This window comes from Alligator mississippiensis, chromosome 1 (genome assembly GCF_030867095.1).
Source record: "Alligator mississippiensis isolate rAllMis1 chromosome 1, rAllMis1, whole genome shotgun sequence".
NCBI lineage: Eukaryota > Metazoa > Chordata > Crocodylia > Alligatoridae > Alligator > Alligator mississippiensis.
In genome coordinates this window covers 147864465-147878333 of record NC_081824.1, presented here as the reverse complement: position 1 = coordinate 147878333, position 13869 = coordinate 147864465, and the positions used below count along the sequence as shown (strand labels likewise).

General features: G+C 44.6%; 1 protein-coding gene across 2 annotated transcripts in view; it reads left to right on the top strand.

Moving 5' to 3' along the window:
- TRIM67 (tripartite motif containing 67) overlaps positions 1-13869 on the top strand; it is a 56387-nt gene that overhangs the window by 24887 nt on the left and 17631 nt on the right. For both annotated transcript variants that reach the window (XM_059715345.1, XM_059715341.1), the window contains exons 6-8: positions 6187-6332; positions 10154-10292; positions 11786-12089. In XM_059715345.1, coding sequence (XP_059571328.1) covers positions 6187-6332; positions 10154-10292; positions 11786-12089 — 589 coding nt within the window. The remainder of the gene's footprint in view (positions 1-6186; positions 6333-10153; positions 10293-11785; positions 12090-13869) is intronic.

Below are 13869 nucleotides of genomic sequence, written 5' to 3'. Positions count from 1 at the left end.
TTCTAGGAGAGTTTCTCCTGGGAGAGCAAATGTCTGCACATGCTGTGGCTTCTCTCAGAAGAGAACATGGTCCTCCAGGATCCCTCCCCACCATCTCTCAGGGAGACAGTGTGTCACTCTCTGGACTCTTCTGCTCCAGCAGGGAGCAGAACATGCCCCTTTCACAACCCCCATATTGTGATGCAGGGAAACACGGGCTGACCATAAACAGCCTGAGCCAGCCAATCAGGGCTGCCTTATGCACTGTTGCCATCTGTCTCCAGGCAGATTAAAAAAGCCTACAGAACACGTTGATATGTGTGCACCCCTACCCTGCCCTTCCACGCCGCCCCCCCTAGCTATACAGTTTCAAGACTGCAAACTCTTCAGGACAGCAGGATTCAAATATCTGTACGTGCGGCTCTGGGTAATTTTCTTTATCAGAACAAACCTGGGAGAATTGTTTCAGATTATTTGAATGTGTGTAAATAGCAATAATTAGCACACTCAGCTGTCAATTGCCAACAGCAACCATGGGTGTGCTGTGACCAGCACCAGATCCTGCCACTTTTGATGCCCCAGCATGATGACTATGCCACCACTCTCAGCTGGGTTGAGTGGGGCTGGCCTTCCAAATACACCTGGACTGAGGCTTACACTTACACTTCTGTATCGGTAGCAAACGTTCTTCCCTGCTCTGCTGCTGCACCTTCTTGCCTGGTTCATAGACAGACCTTTTATAATCTTCTGCTGTTGGCCATACTCCCATTTCTGTGTAACCTCTTACTGACCCCTTGGTATTTTTCTTAGAATGTATCTCCTCCCTATCCCAATCTAGTTACAATTGCCATTCTGTCCTTCACTGGACAAAAAGACATGTATGTTACCTAGTAGATATTTTTGTCCAGTTTTCCTGCTCCTCAACACCTTGAGGTTTCTTTCAGAAAGCCTATTATTTTTCTGTGCTGTCACGTGGTTCCAGGTGAACCTCACCTCTTCCCTCTGAGGTCCCCCTTCTCCCCACCCCATGCTTCTAAATGCCTAATAAATTTAAAACCAACCTTACACTATCATGATCTCATCCCTATGACAAGCAACCAGAGGTCCTCTGTCTGAATGGTCCTGCATGTAAAAATGGAAGTATTTAATAATAAATGACTCTGTGGGCATCTCAACATCAGGTCGGACAAGAGTGTCACAATGAAAACCCTGCCCAGTTTTGTACCATGGGCCAAAAAATGTCTTATAGCTGCCATTAGAGTGGCAGTGAGTGCACAAAGCTCCACTGTCATGGGACCATCCAAGACTCAGGGTGTGCAGCCAGTGTGTAGGATACAAATTGGCTGCACACCAAAAAAGGTGTTACATTATGTTTTTCAGCTTGTGGAGCACAAAGGGGGGAGGAAGTTGATGGGGCTTGCTTTGACAGTGTCACACTCTAGCATGAGTCAATGCACAGAAGGTGAAAGTGTGATGTATAGAGGCATGATGCTGAGTCAGCAACACATTGGCAGGCATGTCTCTTTGCTAGCCCTTTAGAAGGAGTCCACAATATGCTGATCCACAGAGAGATGTGCAAGGTTGCTGGTATTTGTTGGCATTTTAGGCTAACCTACATCTCTTTCCTTCACCACTGTCTTCTTCCCTCCATTGCATTTTGAGTGCCATAGCCTGGAATTCCTACCCTCTGGAGTAATTAGCTGGTTCTCTGTATCAGATTCCCTCTGTTTTAACTAAGAATATGAACAGATACCTAAGCCATGGTTCATGAAGTTGGATGGGATTTGTGTTTATTGTGAAATGAAGAATAGATACTGATGCTTAAAATAGCTTTTCCCAAGTGAAGACTTGTCTTTACCTTGCACCCTTTTTCCACTCTTTCTCCTTCTTGTCATAGAACTCAATTAAGAATGCATTCCCATGCACTGATTCCTTCTGTAGCTCCACTCCAATAGCCAGCTCTGCATGGGTGACACCCACGCTCACTTTCAACAATTGCAAAGTTTTCTTTCAGCCTGAGGCACTTCTTGTTTCCCTATCATGGCTCCAATACATACATGTATGCTTCTCCACCCTTCAAGTGTACCTCTTTTCCCCAGCCCAAATCAGTCCCCAAGACCAACCCCAGCACCCACAGGTATATCAAGGCAGCTTCACATCCTGGGCAGTGACAATACATGCAGCAACTCTGGCTGCTGCACTATTGGTGGTGGCAGTGTGGCCACAACTGCCTGTTGTGGCTATTTTTGTGCCCCCCCCCCCCCCACACTGCAAAGGTAGCTGCCCTGGTTGCCCCCCAGAACCCTTTCCTGTGGTATCTCCTCCTTGTCTCTTCTTATCACACACTACTTCCTCATTGCTCTAAGATTTTAAGAATAATTTATTTGATAGAGGGTATTTCTACATGAGAGACTTTACTACACACTAGACCAATCTAATGTGCAGTCAAGCATCACTGTCTACATGTGCACAGCAATTACTGTGCAACAGTTTAGTCTAATGTGCCATTTTCTAGTACCTGTAAATACTAGAATGCATAGCTCTGATGGAGAGGAAATTGCTGGTCTTCTGTATCAGAGAAGCAGCAGCAGGAGGCCGCAAGGGGTGGGGAGAGCTGTCCCCACTTGGGGGGATGCTGCCTGCCAACTATATAGCGATGGGGCCCATCCTGATCTTCACATGGCTGGGAGAGCTGTCCTGACTGCTAGCCACATGGAGATTGGGATGGGTCCTGATCTCCAGGTGGCTGGCAGGCAGCTGTCCAGCATCTGGGACAGCTCTCCCCTGCCCCACAGAGATCAGGACCAGCCCGCATGCACCCTGCAAGCCCAGGGGCTGGCACCCAGGAGAGTCTGGAGCTCCGTCTGGCAGCTGCAGGGGGGAAGAGCATGGCAGGAGCAGCTGTAGACTGAACTGTTCCCATCAGAAGCAAATTTGCTCCTTTAGGGGGCACATTCAGATGCATGTAGGGGTACAATTGAATGCACCTAAATTTTCAGTGCAGAAAATTCAGGCACATTAATTGCACATCTAGACATGCCCAGAAATTCCAAACAGGTGGCTTCATACCTAGTTTTCTCTCTGTTTATTTTATGTCACACCAGAGGGGACAAGATGCCTGAGTGTGACCTTGTCTTCTCACTTTTTAATTCTGTTCGTAGTATGTCTGCCATGGGGATGATTCAGGATATTAACTTGTCTAACTGGTTGCTTCAGGGGGCAGGCTGGAGGCTTTCTAAAGTTTACAAAACTTCTCAGTGGACTGTCTGTCCTTTTGCAGTTTATAATGCCCTGCTGATCAACCTACGGGCAAAAATCAGTGTACAGCTTGCCGGTCAGCTTGACAAATGGCAAGCAATACATTGAAGCATCTGCCTCTTCCCCTTGGGGTGGAGGGAATGTCTATGAGATGTGTTCAATAATGTGTGAGGAAGCTGCTGACTTGACATGAGACATCACTGAGGCAGTTTTAATCTAGTGCCCCAAGGATGCATCATTTGTACAATCACAGAACAGCAATAAAAGCTGGAAAAAAACTATTAATAATCTGGTCTGGGGCCCTGCCAATGCAGCGTTATTCCTTTCACTGTAGGTTTTTAATGCTTTCTCTGTTATGCCTTTCAGTGGTACAAGCAATGGGATAGCTCTGCCATTTAACATCAGAGCATTCTTTTTTTTCTGGTACAGTGTTTAGCTTCTGTTTATCTTTTCTTAATGTTGTACCATTACTCCAAGCTCTATGAATGTCCCATGTGTCCCTAAGTAATTCAGCTCTTTCCACACATGTGTAAGCAGAAAGGCCCCAGTTCCTTCCCTACCTGTGTTTGTGCCCAGAGTATAGCAGTATGCCACTGGATAGTATTATTAGAAAATTAGTGCTTCCCCCAGACCAGATAAGGCTCTGTTCATTCCTGCTTATTCCCCAAATGCTTGCAAGAGAGGTGGATGGGATGAAGCACCAACTCACTCCTGTATCCCTGGCCCAAAATCCATATACATATGCAGGGGCATAATGAGATATAAAAGAGTGGGTGAATATGCTGTATCCCTTTGCATTATGCTATGGCCCTGCAGTCCAGCTGACCGTGTGGCCATAGACTTCACAATTTATAGTCAGTGGGAGGTTAATAAGAGGCATTTTATAAATCTTGGAATGCAGTCATCTCTGGCACTTAATGCAGCAGGAGCCCAATAGTTCCCCTCAAAATATGTGAGTAATAGGTATTGTAGCCAACAGGAATTACATGCATCCTACAGAAAGAGGAGGAATATTGGGTCCCTCCAGTTTAACAGCACATACTAAAACTAGAGAGAGGTGGTTAGCTGTGTTAATCTGTAGTCATGCAGAAGGCAGGGCAGGGTAGCACCTTAGAGATGAACTGGTTCAGAAAGGCATAAAGCTTTTGTAGGCCAATAGCAGAGTTTGTCAGATGTCATTCATAGCATTTGATGAAGCAGGCTGTTGCCTATAAAAGCTTGTATCTTTCTGAACAGTTAGTCTCTAAGGGTGCTTGTACATGAGTAGGGAGGCTGTTCCAATGCGCTATAATTACAGCACATCAGAACAGACTCGATTAAGCGGAAAGTGGTAATTACCATGCTCCAGCAGCCTCCTGCACCCCTTGGTTGGCATTGGACAGGCAATTGGAGGAGAGGTCCAAGTGAATATTTGCTGGTAGTGTAAGAGTGATGTTGTAACGTTGATGATCCAGAAATTATGCCAGAGGCAAGGATTTCTTAGGGTGAAATCTTGTATTGGACCAACTGTGTATCTGGGATAGGGTTACTGACTTACTGTGTAGCTGTTCTGGAGTGAGAGGTAGAAGAGAGAAAAGAACAGCTCAAGGCTCCTGCACTGACTCCTACAAAGGCAGATTGAGGGAAATTAAATGCAGCCACAGAGCAGAATAGGTAAAAAGGAACACACTGACATTTTTAAGAGGTAAGTCAAGAGATGGTGAAAGTGCTTAGGATCTTGCAAGAAGCATGCACCATTTTTCTGAATGGAGTTTGAACAATATATTTCATGCCTGTTCACAGAACAGTCCTGGGGCTGTGCTCCATGTGCATCCCACTTAACTCTAGTATTTTAAATAGTGTGTAAACCCTGCATTGGTCTTCTGCACAGAGGTGAATTTCACCCTAGGGTTTACAAATTCCAGGTAAAGGAGATTGTAAGGTGCCAGGATGATGGATAAGATTGTCCACTTGGGCTCATAGTGTCGACAAATAATATATATGGCTTCTTCATCACAGGAAGTATAGCTGAAAACTTCACATTGCTTTTATTTTTATATTTGGAATGTCAATCTTGTTATCAATACCACAGCATTTTTACTGGGCTGATTGGTGAAAGCAATACTTTCACAGACACTGTCAGTATCACAGTTGTAGTTTCCATACAGATAAATCAGCATTCAGCTCTATGACCTAAGTGTAACCCTTTCAAACTGAGTATAGGAATTTGCATAAAAGGTTCAACTGATGTAACTTTCCTCAATAATTTCCTTGAGTAAGGCTGGTCAAAAAAAGTCTGTCAAAGTTGGCTTCTGGCAGAAATTTGACTTTATGACTAAACAAAATATTACATGAAGAGTTGTTTCTCCACTTTCAGTTTCCTCAAAACAGCCAGTGCTTGAAAACTGAAGTGCTTTGCACTGACGTATTTGGACTTGAAGATATCACCACAGTGCCTCATATGTGTTGTAGTTCAGTGCACTCTTCTCAGTGGGCTGGGCTTGCCAGCCAGACTACATCTCCTATCTTGCAACATCTCTAGTCCCTTCTCTTCCATCCAATGATGTACTATCTCCCTGGTCCGAAAAAGGAGACCCTGATGTATAACAGGGTAATATATTCCAGCTAGGGAGCTCAGCCTCTAGAGAAGGGTGGAAATATCAGGCACCTAAACTACAATGTCCGGGTGACACCACAGCGATATTTCCAAAGCAAATCATTTCTGGTTTTGACTTAAATATTTTGGCTTCAGACAAGTGTTTTCAATTTTTTGCTAAAATGTTTTTGTGCTGAATTTTCACTGAAAGTGAAATTTCCCATGAGAGAAATACTCTTTTCCGGACCAGCATTATCCCTTAGTAACTTTGCCCCCATCTTGGGGATAGAGATACTGGATAATCAGATTGCTTCTACCATAACATGATGGATCAGGACAGAGCTACACTAACCTGTGCTCAGTTCCCATTATAGTGCCACCAGTCCCACTGCTGCAACTGGAAAAGTGCTGCACCCGCAACAACAGTGTGACACTGGCCTGGAGGATGCCACCCTTTAGCCACAACCCCGTGGAAGGTTATATCTTGGAACTTGATGATGGAGACGGCGGCCAATTCCGCGTGAGAACTTCATTCAGCCTTTTTTTGGGGGTGGGGAGGGGCGGAGGGAGGGGTTGCATTGCTCTTTCTTGCTGTTCAGCTATCATAAGGACATGGATATTGAGAATGAGAGCATGTCCTCTAATTCATTCTTGCTTTGGTAGCATGGGGCCAATGAGCCGTTCCATCCCCCATGTCAAAGTTTCTTTGTAGGATTCTCCAGCTAGTGTGATCTGCTTCTGTGCTGCCTTTCTGCAGCCTCTGGTACAGAGGTCTTGTTGGGTGAAAAATGAAATACCAGGGTACTGCTGTAAACCCCAGTTGGCAGGTAGCTCCTTCTAGGACAATGGACAATACAGTAGGTTAGGAAAGACCCAAACCTGCTACTAGGAAACTGAGTCACCTTTGTAGCCTCCCTCTCAGCTGCACCCAGCAACCAGTGGCAGCAACTAAGAACCTAAATCAAGGCATGCAATCCTGGAGCAATTTCACTGTTTCTACTTTTCCAGGTAAAAAAGCCTTTTATCCTAGGGTCTCAGAATTGTTTATCTGATTATGGGTGTGAGCCAGCTGGCTGACACAGAACCCGGGCAAGACTGAGGTGATAAATCTTCTTTAAAGGAGTATTTCCACCATTAATTATTGGAGTTTCCTATTTAGGGGTGTTCCTAGACACCCAGCTGCTGATTGAAAATTGTATCACAGAAATGACTGACTCAGCTGTTTGCTGTCTGTGTCTGGATGAAGAATGTGACATGCTGCTGTTCAGGGTTTTGTTACCTTGAATTAAACTACTGTGATGCACTTGCACATGAAGCAACAGTGACATAACATGCAGAGTTTCTGCACAGGGCAAATGGGGGCAGGAGGAATGGGGTCCAAGAGCTGAGAGGGAGGGGGAGAGGCCCCAGCAGGTATTTTTTTGGTGGGGGGCAGGGGGAGGTGTAGCACTTCTACCCATGCCAGGAGCTCTACAGTCTAGGCTGAGCTGCTGCTGCCAGTACATGTGCTCTGCCTGCTCTAGATGTAGCTCTTAAAGCAGCAGTAACTGGAGTTTCCAGCTTAGCCATGCTGCTGGGGAGCAAACTCTGCAGGGATGGGAGGAAAGTCCCATGCCCCTCCTAACTTGGTGCCCAGGGAGGGTCCCCCTCTTTCCCACTCCCAGTTATGTTGCTGTGAAGCGATGACTTAACACTTTTGATTGCAGAGTACAGCAAGTTGCTTATGGCATGAGAGCATATGAAACAAGTGCTGGCACTGACTGCTTATGGGTCTGAGGCCGGGTTTAATTTTTAGTTATAAACCCCTAAATGACCTGAATTTGGCCCACCTGAGGGATCCCCTCTCTCTCTGCTCATGCCATACTGCCATAATTGAGGTCAGCAGAGATAGCTCAGTTGGATTCCCCTTATTATAAAAGAGATGGGCAGCTGGCAGGTTGCCTTCTGCAAGGGCACTAAGACTCAAGAACTTAGTCTCACCAGTTTTATTCACCTGAAATAGCCTGCATTTGGTATCATTCTAGTATGCTGCAAAAGCCACCTGATTGCCTGGGTTTTGGAAGAGGTAGAGCATCTGCTTCTACTATGATGAAACTAGGAAGGAGTCCCCTGATTGACTGGGATCCTGTTGAAATGCTCTGGAATTTCAGTATATTATCAATTATGTGTTCGGGCTCCTACAGTCATAGTATAGATGCCTTAACTATTATTTAGAACAAAATATATTTAAAAAATACATTCTCAACAATTTGTCATGTGATTTCAAGTCAGGATGGCCATAGTATCCAAAGTAGGATACGTCCAGGTCTGTCTCTCTATTGGATAGATTTTGCAAACTTCAGGCCTTCAGGATTACTATTGCTATGATCTCAAGCTTTTGGACATAGAAAATATCAACCTCATTTTTTTTCAGATTCCAGGGTTACAGTCTTTCCATTGAACATTTGGCCTGAATTGCTGTGATACAACCACCATACACTTTAGTTGTTTTAAAATAAATTGCCTGCTACTCAGGAAATGTCATTCCTATAAAACTATGCCTGCCATGTATATGATATAATTTATGTCAACATTAATAAAACCATCTGGATTTCCTCCAAGGTTTTATTAGTATCTTGCCTGTAGATTTTAAAAAACAGGCTTTAGTCCTCATCACAGCAAAAGCTTTATTTCTAAGTGAACAGAGGCAGTAAGCAAAGGTATAAAAACACCAGAATTGTCCAAAAATCACAATTTAGAACGAAGGCAAGATATATTTTATAAAATGTAGATAAATTAAACTGTTCCACGAGAACCTTTGTTTTTCTCGTCATAATACAAAAGATATCAGGGCTCCATAGACTCTTTACTGTGTTGTCAGTACAAGCCCCAGCTCAGCAAAGTACAGAAGCCCTTGCCTGACTGTAAGCAGAAGTAATCCCTTCCCTATTTAGCACATGTCTAAGTCCCACTAACTTCAAAGGGACTACTCCTGTTTTGAAGGTTTGGTGCACAGGTAGGAGCCATATTAAACCTGGATCTAAGGGTGTAAACAGATGTCACGTTTCGTCTTTGTGACACAAAGGGAAAGTAAATAGATATCCATACCCTTCGTCATGCCACAACGTGGTTAGGACATGAGGTGATAATGTGTGCCACTTTGTTGTGGAGGACTTCTATTTGCTTTATGGCAGGAAAGCGTGGGCACCCCAGAGCTGCCCATATTCTCTAGCCACCCCAGACAGATGCTTCAGATGTTTAAGGGGCCCGATCCTGTGCATCCTGGGAGTTCTTAGGCACTGGGATTTCCAGGGTGCTCTTTGATAAGCAGGAAAGTCAGGGTTTCTTCACTTACCACGATGTGTCCCTGCGATCAATGGAGTATGCCTCAGTAAGTGGGGAAAGCCAGGCAGGTGCTCCCAGGGCTTTAGGGGCCTGATGCTGCTAAGGAATTAATGGGGTGCACTGGAACAGGCCTCTCAAACCCCAGGAGAATGTGTCGCTCACTGTCCTGAAGCATCTAAGATGGGACAATGGGTGACATGTGTTTGGCCCAACGAACCGGATCAGCAGTGCTAGGACATATCCTGGCTCAACTGTTCTGCTTCATTTGGTGACATCTATTTCTACCATAAGTGCACTGATGAGTCAGGGCCTTATGCTCCTTAGAGACTTAGCTACTGTAAAACTATGGATTTCACAGTGGTATAGAAATTAAATGTGAAAAGTCCTAGTGGTTATGTATTCTATCCTTTTTCTATCAGACACCATCTACTCCTACAGATCTTGTATTAAAAATGCAATTTATTCCACTCCCTTACAGACGTATAACTGTCAGACAGGACTTGGTTATATTCTGCTTAGACTTTTGTTTTTCTTAATTTCCTTCTATTACTCATCTCCTTGCTGTTTACACCCCTTAGATCTTTAGAGAGATTTATCCCATCCCTCTCTTAGTTGCTGTTTGGCCAACTGAGACCTACAAAGCTCTTCTGATCTTCATAAATCAGTATCCCAAAGCTTCATATTTACTGCTTACAGATTTCATATAGGTTCCAAAACTATGTAAGGATGCTTCAGAAATCCTCACAGGAGGATGGAGACAGACCTCCTAAAATAATAACATGATATATTTCAACATGCGCTTTTTAAACTCACCCTCTCTATCTCCATTACAATTAACCTCCTGGACTTCTTTCTCCATGGTGAACTTCACTGAACATAGCTGCCCTTACTATAACAACATAAATCCCTCTAAGTGACAAATAATTTTTACTTGTGGCTTATGTTTAAATATCTTATTGTAAGATCCTCCATTGAAAAAAGCTGGTGAGTTATGTCCCTGTCTTTCTGAATGTCTAGGAAGTGTACGTTGGCAAGGAGACACTATGCACTATTGATGGCCTTCATTTCAACAGTACCTACAATGCAAGAGTCAAAGCTTTCAATTCATCAGGAGTTGGCCCTTACAGCAAGACAGTTGTTTTACAGACATCTGACGGTGAGTTTGTTTCTTGTCAATGGAAACAGAGTCCCTGCTTTTAGTGGCCAGATGTTCACATTCCATTAAATTCACCAGCATTCTTGGCCTTAACTTGCATTCAGATTTTTAATAAGCTCAGATGAGCGGCCAAGGACTGCACATGGATAGGGCTGCATGTGGATAGAGACTGCTCTTCCCTGTCATCACTACATACTGAAACTCCAGGTCAGAGCTGAAGAACATCAGTGTGGGAGGTTAAAGATATTCCTGCTCCTGTCATCCTTTTGGTAGACAAATAAAGAACTTCATAGCCCCTTCCCTTCCCTTCCCTTCCCTTCCCTTCCCTTCCCTTCCCTTCCCTTCAGTCTGTGTAATTTCTTGATACACCAGTATCTGTACTAATATCTCTGTACATCCTTGACACACTCTAATGCTTGCATATATGTTAGAAGTCAGACAGGTTAGACATGTCAAACAGAGATTCTCAGATAAAGGCACAAAATTTTTGCATGGGTGTAAGTGAATTCACCTGGCAGCAACCCTCCATGTTTTGAAATAACAGAAGTGCATCTGTTTGTGGAGGCTTAATTAAAATAATTGTATTTGCCTTAACACACATAGGCAATTTCACAACATACTGTGAATATGAATCTGCCACTCCCCTATCTCCACCTCTCTCTGGGTCCTGGGTGTTTCAGTATTTTCTTCACAACTGATACTAATTTCACAGTAACGTTTGATAAGATATGGATGGTAATTCATGCTGTGTTCTTATATAATTACAATTGACATCCATATAAGTACAACAGGAAGTTTATCTTGATTAATGATGCTGTAATGAATACAGAAGTACATAGTATTATGGCTTCCTTATTTCTACATGTTGCCAAAATCAGCCAGTATAAAATATTATTTATACTTTGAGAATTTTCTAAAACAAGCCAATGAAACCCAGTTGTAATGAACTTAAATACAGTGAGATCCAATTTCCACTAGGGACAGGGCCTAAAACACACCTGTTTCTGAAGAGCCCCCAAACTCTGCGTAAAGCCAGAGCCTCATTATATTTGTCTATTAGCTGTGTAGCACCAGCGAGGTGCTGCTTTCTGGACAAGACTCTATCAGAGAACATTTGCATTCCACAGGACTTACATTCAAAGAGACAGGCACAGATAAACCACTCTGGATGAATTACATTTAAGTAACATATGAAATCAGATGGATTGAAAAACAACTCACAAGTGTTACTGGGTATGTAAATTATGGAAAGGGGGTCTTTCTTTTCACCCATCAAGAGATGCAGTCACCTCTGAGATGAAATACAACTGTATACCTGTGCACAGCAGTGTTGCACAATAATCTACAATAATGTGGGGAGAATGTCTCCCCTTGGAAGTGCTGTGAGAATTTAGGAAGGTAGAAACTTACCCCTCTGTCCCATACCCCACCCCACTCCTTTGGTGCTATTATGTTAATGCAACTTATTCTGCTATTTTTATTTTTTTGCACAGTGGCCTGGTTCACCTTCGACCCTTCTTCAGCCCATAGGGATATAGTCTTGTCAAATGATAACCAGACAGCCACTTGCAGTAGCTATGATGACCGTGTTGTTCTGGGCACAGCAGCATTCTCCAAGGGAGTACATTACTGGGAACTACATGTGGACCGGTATGATAACCATCCAGATCCAGCATTTGGAATTGCCAGAATTAATGTAGTCAAGGACATGATGCTAGGGAAGGATGACAAGGCATGGGCCATGTATGTGGACAACAACCGGAGCTGGTTTATGCACTGCAATTCACACACCAATCGGTAAGCTCTGATTGCAGATTCCCCTCCTAGCTTGATTTTTTGTCTCTGAAGTAAAGCACTGTTTGAAATGCAAGAGCTTTTACACTGTTGCAGGGATGCAGTAGTCATTGTTCATTCTATTCTCTGGGATTATTTTTGGCCCCAGGGAACGGTTGCAATTGGGCAAACACTCACTCCCATTGAGTTTTGTCTTAAATGATGATTTTTATTGGCAAGTGCTGAAAACTGATTAAACTAAGAGATTGGCAGTACCTCGGGGCAATTTGGAGGCAAAGAGATGGGAGTGCCTTGCAGTGATGAACAGTGAGCGTGTCTACACGAGATGATTAATGGTAAATTAGTATAGTTTACTATGAAGTAAGCACGTGCATCTACATGTGCACATGCTTACTTCATGGTAAATCTCCCTAATGCCGAGTAAATTTGCTACCTGCAAATGCAAGTAGCAAATTTACTCAGCATTAGTAACAGCACTGTAGTGCTCGTGTAGACGCCTGATGGGAGCCAAGTCTGCTCCCGATCAGCTCTTCACCATGGGGTCGGAGATAGCTCCCTGCCCCTAGGAGCTATCTGCTGCTGGATTGGACTCTGCCACAGGAGCCCCGGCAGGTACTATGTTCCCCTGCCCCAGCAGCAGGGAGCTCCAAGCCCCCCATACCAAGATCACAACTGGGGAGTGGGGGGTGGGAGATAAGGATTTTTATCTCCCAGCCCCTGATCCACCATCACAATCGGGGAGCAGGGGGCTGGGAAACACTTACCTCTCAGCCTGAGTTCCAGGGTCTCGGGGGTCAGGATGAGAGATCCTTATTTCTCAGCAGCAGCTTTGTGACCAGGGTGCCACTGCTGGAAGATGCTTATCTCCCACCCTAAGCCCTGCAGTTGGAGGGCTTGGGCTGGGAGACCCTTATCTCCCTACTGGTGGGGGCTGGGGAGCTTGTTCCCCACCCAGCTCTGCAAGTGTGGAGCTGGGGGCAGAACAGGCTTCTCCACCTTGTTCCACCCAGCTCCGCCCTCACAGATCTGGGCGGGGAACAAGCTCCCCAGCCCCCACTCCGCAATTGCGATCATAAAGCAGGGGCTGGGAGCTCCCTGCATGGGGACAGTTCCCCACCCAGTCTGGAGCTGGCTGGGAACTGCCCCTGTGCCCCAATTGGGTGATCAAGGCATGCGGCTTGGAAAAAGCTGCAGAGGTGGGGCAGGTCCCAGCCCCCTGCCCCAATCCACCAGTGGGGCAGCTAGCAGTGAGCTAGCTCCATAAGCCACATCATAAGCCCCATAAACCATACCTTGGTGTGGCCTCATAAGCCACACCAAGGTGAGGCATAGCCCTCTCAGAATGAATACCTTGCTGTGCCATCTAGCTATCATCCCCATGCTTGATGACAACAACGAAGTATTTTTAAAAAGCCATCTTGGCTCAGTGTCCATTATAAATTGGTGAAGAAGTGTAAGAGCATGTGCCAAAACCTGCTGAAGTCATTGGGCATGTTGCCATGGGCTCTGGATCAAGCCCTAACCCAATAGAGCGTACAATAACAGAAATGTGATAAATGATATTAAAACATGTTTATCTCCATATCTTGAACATTTTGATTAGTCATGGGGGAGTGTTATAGTGATATTCCATGAAAGAGCTTATGTTTCCAGAAATATGACCTGGCAAATATCCTTTTAATACTGTCCTAGAAACCTATTTTATAGATTTGGTTCTTGGGGTGTGCTTTCAGGCAGGCAGTCTGTTTTACTAGGTAGTAGGAGAGCTTAGCAAAAGCCCTTT